Source organism: Ostrinia nubilalis, chromosome 9 (genome assembly GCF_963855985.1).
Source record: "Ostrinia nubilalis chromosome 9, ilOstNubi1.1, whole genome shotgun sequence".
NCBI classification, from domain to species: Eukaryota; Metazoa; Arthropoda; class Insecta; order Lepidoptera; family Crambidae; genus Ostrinia; species Ostrinia nubilalis.
The window spans coordinates 13071295-13087309 of NC_087096.1; the positions used below are offsets into that span (position 1 = coordinate 13071295).

Below are 16015 nucleotides of genomic sequence, written 5' to 3' on the forward strand. Positions count from 1 at the left end.
AGCCACGCTACGAATAGGCATGCAACACATGCAGTGTCGGTCGACCTCAATTTTCGTGTGCACTGACCCGTCACGTGTATGGGTGTCATTCGTGGATCGGTAGAGACTTATTCACATTTTTTGTAGTTTGTTTCTTGTAAGCAGTTTATGTAGAGATTAGTACCTACGATGCGATAAGTAATTAGTTAAATAAATGTAGACTTAACTACGTAATACTTATTATTGTTCTGTAACTTAACTAATAAGATATGTAGTAGAAACAAACCTAACTATACATTAAAATACCTTACAAGTAGCTAAGATGTAATCGTTAAAGGGAGAAAAAGTAATAAAATATCTACCTTTATGATAACTAAGCATAAAGTTCCATCCATTCTACTTTATATTTCAATTCGTTTTCTTCAAGGTTCAGAGATTGGACATTTTGATAGGTAAAATATTTATTTACACCATACACTGCCATTGATTTGGTTACTGAATTTACTGTTCCGTGTAGGTACAATAATATCATTCCTTGGTTTGAGAATCAGCGCCTTCACAAATAGGTACCAATTCAGTTACAAATTAAATATGAAGAGTTTTGAACGATTCGTTTCACAGGAATATTGGAAAATAAATTGATGATGAGTATCGCAAAATACTTAGGTAGTCTAAACTATGAGAGTAGGTAGTTTGTTTGTTGATCAATAAAATTTAATGGAAAGATATCGACTGCACACAACAAAATTCTAAAGTTTTCATTAATGTTTTGAAATCTTGTACTACCCTTTATTGTTGGAACTTCTGTAACATTGCGAAGTGAATAAATGAATATGAAAACTTAAAAGTAAAAACGTGGTAAGTATGGTAAGTACCATAGGTATTCTTTGGTTAAAAAGTCTACCTCCTCCCTACCTTGTGGAAGTTTCAAAAGTAAACACGATTTCGCGCTTATTTGTTAACAATCAATTGTTTATGGTTTTATGTTTTATTCAACGTGATTTTGTACTATCTACAAAAATATCTTAGTTAATGTAATTACTAGATAAAAAATGTTTGAAGGCTTTAACTAGTATAATTTATTTAATAATTAAATATTATTTTTATTGCTACAGAATGTATCAAATTGAAAGAAATAAAACGCATCAAGCGTCAAAGTGAAAGTGGAAAAAAAGGCAAGAGTGCTTGTCACTCTATGGTTTTAGTCCACTAATGGCGTGTCTTCCGGTAACACACGTTTTAACGTCAAAATGGCTCGGAAAAAAGGTGATGAGAAAGTGAATCAAGCACCCCAGAGTGATAATGAAGAGCAGAATTATGATGAGGAGCCAGACTTTGACGATCCGGAAGGTTTTGTCGACGACATTACTGACGAAGGTAGGCAATTTCTGCGCTGGAGGTTGGGCCGGCCATATGCGTCATCCACGCATTTTCTGGCTTCCCATTCACGTTGTGGCTATTTTTAACAGTTTCTTGTGATGAAGTGCTGTTAAATAAGTAATTGTGAAGTGAATTATTATTTTTGGTTTCGATTTGTGAGTGGTTCTTTTGGGTTATAAAACATAACCTAACTTTGACGTTGCAGAATTGTTGGCCGACCTTTTAGAGCAGAAACCTAAGGAATCTGATGGTTACGAGAATGTGATCGTGGTGGATGGGTGCCCGCAGGTCGGGCCCGAGCGGCTGGAAAAGCTGCAAAGTGTCATAAACAAGATCTTTAGCAAATTTGGCAAGATCGTTAACGAATATTACCCTACCACGGAGACTGGGCTTACCACAGGCTACATTTTCTTGGAGTATAGCAATTCCCAGAACACTGCGGAGGCTGTGAAGGCTACAAATAATTGTAAATTAGATAAGCAGCATACATTTTTAGTGAATTTGTTCACGGACTTCAAAAAGTAAGTAATTTACTCATGAATTTGGATACCACAATGCTAAATATCTTATCAATCAGTAGTTTCGATATTCCTAGCCATTTTCTGATTAAAACAATTATTGCTTGTATGATATTTCTCAGTAATTAATTTGAAACACTATAGGCAACTAGACCAGGGTTTCCCAATTTTTTTTGCCAAGGAACCCTAATTGATTATATTTTTCCTAGCGGAACCCCCGTACTACTCCGCCCGCACGCCCTGCCCCTCCCTTGTGCGTAAACAATGTTTCAATGTTCAATGTTGTGTGTCGGTGCATGCGAACAACGGCAGTCACGAAACGTGGGATAATATTTTTTACGGAACCCTTGCGGCCTTTCCACGGAACCCCAGGGTTCCGCGGACCACCTTTCGGGAACCGCTGAACTAGACAGCTCATAAAACTACAGTGAATTACAGTTATTTATACTTTACTTTTACCTGCCATGTTTCACTGACTGTATAATCATTCTCTTCTTATTACTTACTTCAAGGTACTCAGAAATTCCCAAAGAATGGGAGCCACCACAGCCCCAACCGTTCAAGGTCCAGTCGGATCTACAATGGTACCTTATGGATCCCGATGCGTATGACCAGTTCCTGGTTGGCATTGGGACAGGGGTTGCGCTGCAGGTTTGGCAGAACGCTCTGCCAGAACCTATTTCGTTGCAAGAAAGGCCGGTAAGTTTCCAAGTTTTATTATTTGTATCATTTTCAATTTGGTCTATGGTATTTACAGGTTTATTTTGTTCCAAATTTTATTTTATTTCATGCATTGAGCGGAGTAAATGAATCTTGCTTCAAGGTTAAGGACATTCAAATTTAAAAATTAATTACCTAGTGAAAGAATTGTCATTCACCTACTGAGTGAATATCTGTTTACTGTAGTCTTATGTCCTCTATAACAATTATTTGTAAGTTGCAGAGTCAGTTATTCTACAAATGACCTCATTAATCCAAAACATTCAAATTGAGATAGTGTTGTATTGAAAAGCAATTTTGTACAGAAATAAACAACATTTTTATTTGCAAATAAATTACATTGTTTGGAAATGTAATTAGTATCTTCTATTTATCTACTGAGTTAAAATTGCTTGGTGAAAGGATGCATATCAATGAATCTTGTGAAAGTAAACTAGTACGACTTTAGTATGTGATTCCATATTCATTGGCAAAGGATAACAGTTGAAGTATTTGGTTAAAAAAATGCAAATAATGTAGTAAAGATAAGCTCATCAGCACTGTTTCTTAACTTTATCCTTAAAAGTGAATATTTTATGTGTAACTGTTAAAGCTGTATAAAATAACAATATTATTATCCTGTTTAGTGGAACAGCCTTGCAAGTTACTTTAATAGTTTGTTGCATACTAGAAGATGGAAAACATTTTAGATAGCTGCCCAAAAATTATGAATTTTTAGGACAGTTTTGTTTTTGAAGAGAGGCTACAAATAGTAACTGAGTTTCTTGTGCTGCTTCTTCTCAACCATGGCCCTTTAGGAGCCTACATACATAAGTAAAAGTTTTCATTTGATATCAACAATAATCAAAGTAAACTACACTGTACAAGTAAAGCACACTGTATCTATGCAATTTATGTATTTGTAAGCTGTTTGTTTTCTGAATAAAACAAAATAAAAATAAAATAAAAATTTTCTATTACAGAACTGGACAGAAACCTACGCAGTATGGTCTCCACTAGGCACCTACTTAGCCACGTTCCATTGGCGAGGCGTGGCGCTATGGGCCGGCCCGAAGTTCTCCCAATTCCAGAAGTTCTTCCACCCTGAAGCGAGATTCATCTCATTCTCACCGTGTGAAAACTACATCGTCACCTTCTCGCCTAGTGGCGATCGAGGGGACGATAAGAAATTAATTATTTGGGATATTAGGTATGTATTATGTTGCCATATTCAGTATTTGTTCAGTCATCTTGCTACTTTGACATTAAAGAAACATTCAGAATAGCACATTGGGAATCTCACTTTTATTGGCTACAATCTACAGTTACAGTAACTAAAATTTAAGAAAAGTAGGCATTTTATATTTTTACACCTATGGTGGATGACGTATATGTGCGTGCTTTTCGCGTTATTATCATGGGGGTTTTACATAATGAGCTAGAACAACTTAATAGCTTCTTTCAAGCCTACTTTTGACTATGAATTAGTGTATTGTGTGCAAAAACAGTCAGTTAATGACATTATTATAACAATAATGGGGTTCATCAAGCCTTGAGTTTCATTCATATTAGTACCTACAGTGTGAGTTGATGTCACTGTCATTTAATAATAATTAATTATATCCTTGGACATTTTACACTGTGCTTCTAGTCCCAAATTAAGCAATCCTAATGTTATCAAGCTTCTTACTAGTAAACTTACCTATTTCAACCAGGACTTGAATGAGTTTGATGAGGAGTTCTAAGCGGATAATTATTTCTCTTTAATGCCATTTACACTAATATTATAAAGAGGAAAACTTTGTTTGTTTGGTTGTAATGAATAGGCTCAAAAACTACTGGACCGTTTTAAAAAATTCTTTCACCATTCGAAAGCTACATTATCCACGAGTAACATAGGCTAAATTTTATTTTGGAAAAAAATAGGATTCCGTAAAATATGTAGATAATGTAGTCCACGCGCTCGAAGCCGCGGGTGGAAAGCTAGTATTTAATCAAATTGGCTCGACCTAGCCCAGGACAGGAAGAAATGGAGTGACAAGAGTGAACGGACAGATGCTTCTAACTTAATTTATAAATTGTAATTTGTAAACTTGTGGAAATAAAAGCTTTTTATTTATTTATTATTATTAATGCCATATTTATTATCAACAGGACCGGCCAAGAAAAACGTAGCTTCCCTCCGCCTGACGAGTACGTCACGTGGCCGATATTCCGCTGGAGCAAGGACGACCGGTTCTTCGCGCGACTCGGCCAGGACATGCTGTCGGTCTACGAGACGCCAGGGTTCGGGCTGCTTGACAAGAAGTCCATCAAAATACCTGGAATTAGGTAAATATCAGTCTGTATAATATGCTTAGTAGAAACATAATTTTTACCATAACAGTAATCAGCAGTAAAAAATCAAAAGTTAAATGGATCAAATAAAAAGAAGGAAGAAATAAAGGATAGTTCAATGAAGAGTATGCCAATGTTATAGCTACTTGAAATAATGTTTGTTGGAAAAAACATGAAGTAATCCGTATCATCTAGTAACCAATTACTGTTCATAAAGGCCTGACAAATATTATTATCATGAGTGTTTGTTTGACCTTGAACTTAGTTTACGAAGAATTTGAGTCATTGACACAAAAGATGCTAATTTACACACAAATTGTTATGTGTAGGTTATTTTCACAGATTTTTTGTAAAGCTATGTCCTAATGCTGAAATTTAAAACAAATTACTTCTGTCTTTTACAGGGATTTCAGCTGGTCTCCCACGGATAACATCTTAGCGTACTGGGTAGCGGAAGACAAGGATGTCCCAGCCCGAGTAACGCTTCTCGAATTGCCCAACCGCACAGAAATACGCTCAAAGAACTTGTTCTCCGTCGCCGACTGTAAAATACACTGGCAGAAGAGCGGAGACTACCTCTGTGTGAAAGTCGACCGATACTCCAAAGTGAAAAAGGACAAAAATGACATTAAATACTCCGGAATGTATTATAACTTCGAAATATTCCACATGAGAGAGAAGGAGATTCCGGTGGATTCAGTAGAAATTAAGGAACCGATTCAGGCGTTCGCTTGGGAGCCAGTCGGGTCTAAGTTCTCGATCATTCACGGTGATCCAGCGAATATTTGTATAAGTTTCTACCAAGTCAATACTGGGCAGGCGCCTACACTGTTGAAGAAGTTCGAGAGGAAACCATTCAACCATTTGTTCTGGTCTCCGTCTGGACAGTTCATCGTGCTGGCACATCTTGGCTTGACCGGTGGTGCTTTGGAGTTCTTGGACACTAACGATTTCACAATCATGAATGTTGCGAATCATTATCAGGTGCGTATAGATTAAATGTTGGAAAATTTCAATTTTTTGCATCAAGCAATAAAAACGTACTGAAGAAAAAAAATACTGTGAAGTCGCGAATAGAAGCTTTAGAAATGCGCAGGAATTTCTTTAATTTCGCAACAGTTGTAAATGTTGTGATTTCGAAAGGTCACTCTAGCATTGCTTTCTATGGAGTTACTTCGCTCTGTGTAGCGATTTAATTTTGGAGGGATCAAAAAGTGCCACTTGTTTGAGCTTTTTTGTTTTTTTCTCGTCAGAAATTGCATACCATTGGGAACCAGTGGGTTATGTGCCAGATGGGCAGGGCCTACACACTAAAACCTGACGGTGTCCTCCCAAAGTCTGGGACGGAACTGCGACTTGTCTAGGCCTGCTATATGTATACGTTGTTTGTGTAGATGTCTGGCATCGAGTGGGACCCGACGGGGCGCTACGTGGTGACGGGCGTGTCGTCGCTCAAGTGCAAGATGGACTGCGGCTACTACATCTGGTCGTTCCAGGGCAAGATCATTAGGAGGTCAGTCCCTTGAATTTATTATTATACCAGTAGCCAGTCTTAAAGGCATGATAATTTGTTCATATGGCAAGCAAATGGTACGATAACACTATGACACTCGTATTCACAAACAATGCTTGCTTAAGTGAAGCAGCAAATCGAACGCATAGCGTTGAATAGAGCTCTGTGATTGGTTCGTGGGTCACCCTGTGCGTCCACGCGCACGACCTAATAGTAATGTTTGTGAATACGGGCGTAAGTCAACTGCTAATTTTTTTCCTCATTAATAGTTGAATGATCATTTATTTTGTTTGTAAAGTAAAGAAGGAATCTGATTGAAATACACTATAACACATACAAATACTTGTCGTGTACGTATACAAAGTCTTAGCTTAGGCGCAGACCACCGACTTTTAGTTGCCCGATAGTTGAGTCGGGCTGTTAATCAGTATGGAGATGTATGAAAGTCTATCATTATAAAATAATCATCAGTGTCTAAGAGTAGGCTCAGACCGTTGATTTTTCGTCGGCCGATAGTTTAGTCGGGCAGTTGATCAGTATGGGCATGTATGGGAGTGTGCTAGGGTTTCTGATTTCTCGACCTATTTTTTTTCTCGAGTTTCGGGAATTCTCGAGGCCAAAGTCTCGAGTTTCGGGAATTCTCGAGGCCAAAGTCTCGAGTTTTCTCGGGTCTCGAGTCTTTTAATTAAAACTGTTGAAATCGGTTGAAATTTAATAAAAAACACAGGTTTTTTAAATCTAATATAATTATCTACTTTTATTGCACAACAAACAATATTAGAATTTAGTACCACTTATTTCGGTAAGGAAAGAAACAAAAAATAAAATCTTCTATCATAATTAATATTAACTAATCATAACTTAGTTATTAACTAAAGGAACAAATGTCATAAAGTCGCGTGTACTTTAAGGATAAATAACAATAAAAATGTGGAGCTACAATTGAATCACTTGTTTTCTAAAGAGCACAAGTCCAAATAGCAAAATTACGAAAAATATTTTTTTTATAAACAAAAAAAAAACACAAATAAATTTTTAACTTAAACACTTGAACTTTACGAGGAGGCACAAGTACCTAACCTAACAGACAGTTAACAAATTTTTCAGTCTAAATCATTCAGTGTTAAACCACAGAATAATAATAAGTACATAGTTACATAATAAATAAATAATAAATTAGCTTTATTACTTAGTTTCGATTGAGATCATTACTTGCAAATCAAATCAGTTAAAAAAAGGAAAGACTAGGCCAGTCTAAAAGCAACGTTAACCTATTAAATAATTAAAAAACTTACTTTTGTCTAAGAAAATAGGCTTTCAAGAATATTAAAGCTTCAAAATCGAAACTCGAGAATTCTCGAGCTCCGGTAATTTTTTTCTCGTCTCGAATGAAGCCAAATTTGTCGAGTTTTCTCGAGTTCGAGAAAGCTCGAGCAGAAACCCTAGAGTGCGCACACTACGCCGATTCGATTTGGCCGATTTTTCATACAATTTAAAATCGGGCACAACTATCGGCCAACTAAAAATCAACGGTGTGCGCCTACTCTTACTCGTATTATGATATTATGTCTCATTTCTTTTGGTCTTAATTTATCATCACAAGTCCTCAGCCAGTGTTAATATACGCTGAGGTTTTACATGTTAATTTGAGTTTTCAGTCTTATATTGCTTAACTAGTTGACATAAGGTTCAAATTCCAATTCCCAGGGTAATGAAAGAGGGCTTCGCCCAGTTCCACTGGCGGCCGCGCCCTCCCACGCTGCTCTCCGAGAAGCAGCAAAAGGAGATCAAGAAAAACCTCAAGAAGTACTACTCGCAGTTCGAGTCCAAGGACCGCATGCGCAGCAGCAAGGCTAGCAAGGTATGTTGTCTCTTTCTGGCTCGTTAGGCTTGTTCTAAGTTAGAAGGGTGCAGATATATTCAAGAACCTCAAGAAGTACTACTCGCAGTTCGAGTCCAAGGACCGCATGCGCAGCAGCAAGGCTAGCAAGGTACGCTGTCTCTTTCTGGCTCGTTAGGTTTGTTGTAAGCTAGAAGGGTGCAGATATATTCACACTGGAGGTAAAGTCAAGAAGAACCTCAAGAAGTACTACTCGCAGTTCGAGTCCAAGGACCGCATGCGCAGCAGCAAGGCTAGCAAGGTACGCTGTCTCTTTCTGGCTCGTTAGGTTTGTTGTAAGCTAGAAGGGTGCAGATATATTCACACTGGAGGTAAAGTCAAGAAGAACCTCAAGAAGTACTACTCGCAGTTCGAGTCCAAGGACCGCATGCGCAGCAGCAAGGCTAGCAAGGTATGCTGTCTCTTTCTAGCTCGTTAGGCTTGTTGTAAGATAGAAGGGTGCAGATATATTCACACTGGCGCCAAGGTCAAGAAGAACCTCAAGAAGTACTACTCGCAGTTCGAGTCCAAGGACCGCATGCGCAGCAGCAAGGCTAGCAAGGTACGCTGTCTCTTTCTGGCTCGTTAGGCTTGTTGTAAGCTAGAAGAGTGCAGATATATTCACACTGGCGCCAAGGAGATCAAGAACCTTAAGAAGTACTACTCGCAGTTCGAGTCCAAGGACCGCATGCGCAGCAGCAAGGCTAGCAAGGTATGCTGTCTCTTTCTGGCTCGTTAGGCTTGTTGTAAGATAGAAAGGTGCAGATATATTCACACTGGAGGTAAAGTCAAGAAGAACCTCAAGAAGTACTACTCGCAGTTCGAGTCCAAGGACCGCATGCGCAGCAGCAAGGCTAGCAAGGTACGCTGTCTCTTTCTGGCTCGTTAGGCTTGTTGTAAGCTAGAAGGGTGCAGATATATTCACACTGGCTACAAGTAGATCAAGAAGTACTACTCGCAGTTCGAGTCCAAGGACCGCATGCGCAGCAGCAAGGCTAGCAAGGTACGCTGTCTCTTTCTGGCTCGTTAGGTTTGTTATAAGTTAGAAGGGTGCAGATATATTCAAGGAGATCAAGAAGTACTACTCGCAGTTCGAGTCCAAGGACCGCATGCGCAGCAGCAAGGCTAGCAAGGTACGCTGTCTCTTTCTGGCTCGTTAGGTTTGTTGTAAGTTAGAAGGGTGCAGATATATTCAAGGAGATCAAGAATTACTACTCTCAGTTCGAGTCCAAGGACCGCATGCGCAGCAGCAAAGCTAGCAAGGTACGCTGTCTCTTTCTATAGTCTGGTCCGTGAGCACGTAGAATTTTGTCCAATGACCCCTAGCTACCCATCCTTATCGCTCGCGCGTAATTATGTTGCTATAGCGCTCGCACACTCACTGCGGGTGCCAGTCGCACAGTCGCGACAGCAATATTATTACGCGCGAGCGATAAGGATGGGTAGTTAGGGGTCATTGGACAAAATTCTACGTGCTCACAGACCGGGCTTTAGCTAGTTAGACTTGTTGTAAGATAGAAGAGTGCAGATATATTCACACTGGCGGCAAGGTCAAGAAGAACCTCAAGAAGTACTACTCGCAGTTCGAGTCCAAGGACCGCATGCGCAGCAGCAAGGCTAGCATGGTATGTCTTCAGTGGCGGCGTAGCATGGGTTGATACCCGGGGCGACTCCCCCCCCATAAATCCATAAATTGGGTATACATATAGCGGGGGACCATCAGAATGGTCTGGTGGACCCTCAGGATTTTTCGAAGACGACAGATGTTAGTGTACTAAATATGAGCTACATATATGATATCATTACATATCAGATACGCCAATGGCCCTGCCACTTGCGTCAGTAGGTACTAATCAGCGCGTCTGAGTTGTCACCCCCTGATGCTTGACAACTGTGGCTGTAAAGTCAGCCTACCAAGTTGTTTGGCCAGCGTGGGTAGTGCAGGCGAATTGCTCCATTTGCCTCTGTTAAATTAGTGTCATGAACAGAACGCTTGTTAATCCTATCCATTCCCCATACCGCGCTCACGTCAGGACTCTCATTAATCCCGTATCATCCCGCAGGAACTAGTGGCGAAGCGCACGGAGCAGATGAAGAAGCACGTGGAGTACCGCGAGGCGAAGGCGCTGGAGTGGGCCGAGCAGAAGCCGCGCCGTCTCGAGCTCAGGAACTGTGAGTATACCTGTACCTCAATACCTTACATAGTTGCATAAGGATCACTTCGCGAACATTTCTCAGATCATTTCTTAAGATCTTGAAAAGTCTATCTTACATACGGTTATGAAGCGACGATAGCCGAACTGGCCGATTCGTGATCCGAGGAACGAGGGTTCGATTCCCGCCGCCGCGGTGCCGCTCATCTATTGTGGTGGACCCACTCCAGCGTTGCCAGTTTTTTTTTTGCCAAGTCGGGACTTTGGTACTTTTTGAGTGAAAATAGCGGGATTCTTCCGTCAGAAGCGGGACATAGTAAAAAAACGTATTATAATCAAAGGTTTTCAAATATTTATCTTTTTATTTGACTTAAAATTACGTTTACGTGACAATAGATAGCAAAAGTAGCCATACAAAATGTATTTTAACAAAAAAAAATAATATTTTAAATCAGATTTAGTACCACGTGGTAGCCACGTACGGTCGAGTTCTCTCCGAAAAGCGGGACCGAGCCTGTCCCGCGCGGGACATTTAAATTTGATTTAAAAATCGGGACGTCCCGCCAAAATCGGGACGTCTGGCAACGCTGACCGACGAAACGCATAAAACGAAAGCATATTTAGCTTACCACAAGGGGTAAAGTACTGAGATGATTTTTTACAATAAATCCGTTATTATTGTAAAAAATCATCTCAGTACTTTCTGGGAGCTATGGAATCGCCTTCCCACTGCTGTGTAGCTAGGATTTATAGCTTGGTCCGTCACCAAAAACCCATCATTGAAGGATTAATTAGTTCCAGCCCCAATGGCCTCTGTAGGACTGCTAATAAAATACATTCACATTGAAATGCAGGCGCGTATGGGCTTTAAGCCACGTGGCAATGTGATTTTACGGGACTTTAAGAAAAAACCGGTTGTTAGTGCCAACCCAAAGCCCAAACCCACAACAGCTGTCGAATGCTTGGCGACTCCAATCTAATTTGCATTATACATAAAAAACTAATATTTCAATTATCTTTTCTAGATGTGGATACGGACGGTCTCGACACCGACCAAGTGAATACAGTGGAGGAGGTTGTAGAATTTTTCGTGAAAGAGGAACAAACTGTCATCGAGTAGTCGCCATTCCGCACCAACGTCCCAGGTCGGCGCGCCCGGCCTGACATCGCTTATACCGGAGCCACCATTTTAATAAACAGACCGATTACAACAAAGTTTTTTTTTTACCTTCATCCCGTCACAAAACATTTTATAAGCACCATTATGTCACTAAGACTCCCATTTATAAATTATACAATAGGTAATGTTTATAGAAATCATATTAAATTGATATGTTTCAAACGTATTATGGCTTTTAATACCTGTTTTTGATATTTATTTATTCGTATTTTTTTATTGTTATTGATGATGGTATGAAATAAACTTATGAATATTAAACTGGGGATTTGAATGAACCTGTGTAAATAATATGCAGTAACATGGTTGCGTTTGCTTGGAATGCATGAGGCAGCTTTTTTAACAAATTTTTGGGTTTGCTGGTCTCTTGTCTAAAATTAGTAGGTTACTGCAGAAGACATTTTATTTAAAAATAATAATTTAATAAACACGTTTATACCATTACAAATTAGGGCTTATTCCACTATTCCCCGTTGACAATCCCCGTCAACACTTTTGAACAAAAAGTTCACTAATCCCTGTAACGCCAATTGGAGCTTATAATGGGGAATAATGAACTAAAAAGTTCATTAATCCCCGTTATATTAGGATTTTATTTTTAACTTAATAGTATTATAGTGAACTTGACGGCGATTGTAAACAGGGAATAGTGGAATAAGCCCAAATTAGTACAAGAAGCATGCATATTTCAACTGCGAAGTTAGTGTTTTCTGATTAGTACAAAAAATAATATTTAAGATGAGGAAAAGTGGGATGAGAGATGTGGCCAGCAGGTTGGATGTGCGGTGGCGCCCTCCTGCATTGCACAGGTCACCACCGCCGTCTGATGGGATTGGCCCCGTGGTCCCGGCTAATCCCATCGGCCCCACGTTAAGAGCGTTTACGCGAAGCGCGGCGTTTCAAGGGGCATCATTGGAAATGATTCGCGCGCGGCGTTTTTTAATAGTTTTCAAATGTTTATAGCAAAACAATAACAATGAATTAAATATCGTTTCAAAGTAAATATTTTAAAGAAGATGTTGTTTTATTATATTAAGCTATTTTTATGTTGAATAAAGGAAGAATATTGGTGAAATAAGTAAAATTTTATAAAAAAAAATAAAACCGACTCCAAAAAACCTACACTAAAAAGTAGAAAAATAATTACTAATTACCTACTTATTTATTAGGACGAATTATTAATATTTATGTAGGTATACCATGATTGATACTTTTAGAGTCGGTGCAGGCAAACTTTACATTTTCATAATCTTGGCACCGACATATTGGAAATATTAATAATTCGTCCTAATAAATAAGTAGGTAATTAGTAATTATTTTTCTACTTTTTAGTGTAGGTTTTTTGGAGTCGGTTTTATTTTTTTTTATAAAATTTTACTTATTTCTTGCTTTTTAGTTAACTAATTATTACCTTGATGTTACCACTGAAGGTAGGCAGTACATTGAGACCATATTCTTCATGTCTAGTGTAAAATAATATTCTCTACAAAATAAATTGGTTCATAATCGGCGGAGATATTGCGTATAAAAAAGTTCATCCCCAATTTCCCACCCTTGGGGGTGAAATATTTTCTTCAAATTCGCATGAAACCACCCTTTTGATAATACCTATTCAACAAAAAAATAATCGTTCAAATTGGTTTATAATCGGCGGAGATATTGCGTATAAAAAAGTTCATCCCCGATTTTCCACCCTTGGGGGTTGTTTTTTTTATTATTAAATTTAAATGGGACCATCCTTGAGGTATTACCTATACGCCGAAAAAAGATTTGTTCAAATCGGTTCATAATTGGCGGAGTTATCGCGTAACAAACATAGAAAAAAAAAAAAAAAAACATACGGGTCGAATTGAGAACCTCCTCCTTTTTTGAAGTCGGTTGAAAATCACTTTGACTTTTGGGTATTTCACGTTCTTTTAATTTGTGATTTCTTATTGTAAAATGCTTAAATCTAAAAAATTTCTCAGATAACTATTTGCCCAAGGATCTATGCTATAGGATATAAATTTTTGTTAAATCGTTTTCACAGTATTTTTATAAAAATTTCAGCTTGTAAACTGACGCTAAAGTGTAAATTTACAAAACCTGTGTGGACTTATCTTGATAGAATTCTTAAATACTAAACTAATCGCAATATTTTCTCAATTAACTATTTAGACGACGAAATTGCCTAACTATTTATGCCTATAACATATTTGTAGTATTACTGGTTAATGATTGTAACGAGTTGAAAAAGTACTGTTTTTGCGCCAAACGGCGTAAACGCTCTTAAGGAGGGGCATGGTGGGCCCCGCTGTGTAGGGCGGGACGTCCGCGGAAGGCATCTTGGTCGTCTAGTACCCAATGCGCCGACGATCACTATGCGACAGAGGGAACACCCCAGGTTTTAGTGGGTTCGAGCCCATTTTCCTGGGACAAAAAAAAGGGAGATGAAAGATAATAAAGGGAGATTAACCGATGCATTTTAGACCCGAACTATGACCACTGAATCCGATCCGAATATGAGCAGAAAATGTCGGCGAAAATAATTCCCTCGTGCCCCCCCCCATGCACACACCACGTAATTTTCAGGCGCCGTACTCGATCGATGTTATCGCAACCAAGCCGCTTTAGACTGGTCCCTGGTCTTTTTGCCTAAGTAAACGCGCGACTGTATGTGGAATTGTGAAGAGAATGTATGATCTCTTTATCTCAATATTGCGCGATTCGAAAAGCGATGGTAAACCATCAAAACGCGTTTCATTTGCAGCTCCATTGCCGCCAAAAGCGCGGCCCGAGAAACATGCTTCGACAGCGACTGAAAAAAACGCGATGTGTGTAAGGGCCCTTATAGTGTAGGACCCATTTTCCCATCCTACCAACGTTGTCGTATATCGTGGGCGGTTTTCCTGCTTACAAACTTTCTCCGATATGGATAATCTAGTGCGTAATCTTTCAAAGTGGCGAGGATAATCCTGTATTTCCTTTGCGGGCCTTATCCACAGGAACATTCTTTGTAGAGTCGTTTTGTGCCTAGGTACATACTTATCTACCTGTGTTACGACACCCCGACTCAAGATTATATGTAGGTACTCGTATAGCATCTTCACCGATGTTCATTGATAGTGATTATTGATGATTCACTTTCTCTAATCAGTCCTTGTAGTTGTAGGCAACGTAGGTATAACGATCGTTTTCGTTTCGTAGTCGCCTTGTAAACTTATTTATACCCAGCGAACTCTGTTCCGCCTTATAGGCAATAAATAAGCCATCGCAATTTTTCTTTATTTTCTCACCGTTTAGACCTACCCTGGACTACGACAAACATTTTAAAACCAAAATCAGCTCAATCGGCCCAGCCGTTCTCGAGTTTTAATAGACTAACGAACAGCAATTCATTTTTATTTATATAGATAGATTTACTAGCGGCCGCCCGCGACTTCGTAGTAAGGGACTTCGTACTTAGGGGTTGAATTTTTCTCGGAAATTATTCGAACTTTTCTCGCCGTAAAAACCATCCTTGGACTTCAACGAACATTAAAAAAAAAGAATTGGTAAAATTGGTCCAGGCGTTGTTGATTTATGCGCTTACCAACACATATTGCGATTCATTTTTATATTATTTATTATTTTAATTGATGCCTAAATCTATTCAATGTCGACAGCATAAATTAAAGAGATAAAATTTTAAATAACTTGAAAAAAATCGAATCGCCTAAGGTGGAAATCGAACCCACGACCTTTTGCTTGCCGTGGCGGGGGACTATTCTCACCATTTGCGATTTTCAAGTTATATAAAAATTTCGAGAGTTGACTTTTTAATGCCAGATTTTTTTAATACCTACACATATTTACCTACATAAATGAAGGCCTGAATTTAAGTAGGTCCCGAGTAGGCCTAAGTACTCCTAAGTAATTCAAGAATGTCATTTATTTACTTTCGTAGATTTGATAGTCGCTTAAAGTTATTTGTTTCGCGATCACGATCTCGCATCGTAAACGAATTTTGTTAACGATTTTTAAGTTGTCCACGTTTTTAAATTGTAAACCGACATTACGTAAAGGTCAATACCTACAGATAGAGATGACCCCACGGTGCGGTGCGATAAAGAATATTTACCTACAATCATATTTCTTTCATAATTATGGGCAGGGCACATAGTACGCAAAACTGACGGCCGATTGGGCAGCAAGGTTCTGGAATGGAGGCCGTGGATCGGAAAACGCAGCGTGGGACGTCCACCCACAAGGTGGACCGACGACCTGATAAAGGTAGCAGGAAGGCGCTGGATGCAGGCCGCTACCAACCGTGCGATGTGGAAGTCATTGGGGGAGACCTATGTTCATCAGTGGACGTCCTATGGCTGAAATTATGATATTTCTTTCAAGCGCTTCCACACC

The 16015-nt window shown here is 39.1% G+C and overlaps 1 protein-coding gene across 1 annotated transcript; it reads left to right on the forward strand.

The window, feature by feature from the left end:
- Nucleotides 1-1159: 1159 nt before the first annotated feature.
- Nucleotides 1160-11804, forward strand: LOC135074682 (eukaryotic translation initiation factor 3 subunit B). The gene is made up of 10 exons (XM_063969048.1): nt 1160-1356; nt 1565-1880; nt 2390-2576; nt 3560-3786; nt 4731-4907; nt 5318-5897; nt 6308-6426; nt 8134-8287; nt 10369-10477; nt 11484-11804. The coding sequence occupies exons 1-10, from the start codon at nt 1230-1232 to the stop codon at nt 11576-11578; spliced, it is 2091 nt and encodes a 696-aa protein (XP_063825118.1). The 5' UTR covers nt 1160-1229; the 3' UTR covers nt 11579-11804.
- Nucleotides 11805-16015: the final 4211 nt, after the last annotated feature.

Bases quoted from the DNA above. Each gene is read 5' to 3' on its own strand.
- LOC135074682 (XM_063969048.1), top strand. From the start codon at position 1,230: ATGGCTCGGAAAAAAGGTGATGAGAAAGTGAATCAAGCACCCCAGAGT. The intron at 1,881-2,389 runs GTAAGTAATTTA...ACTTACTTCAAG, and splicing joins TTGTTCACGGACTTCAAAAA to GTACTCAGAAATTCCCAAAG. The intron at 4,908-5,317 runs GTAAATATCAGT...TGTCTTTTACAG, and splicing joins ATCAAAATACCTGGAATTAG to GGATTTCAGCTGGTCTCCCA.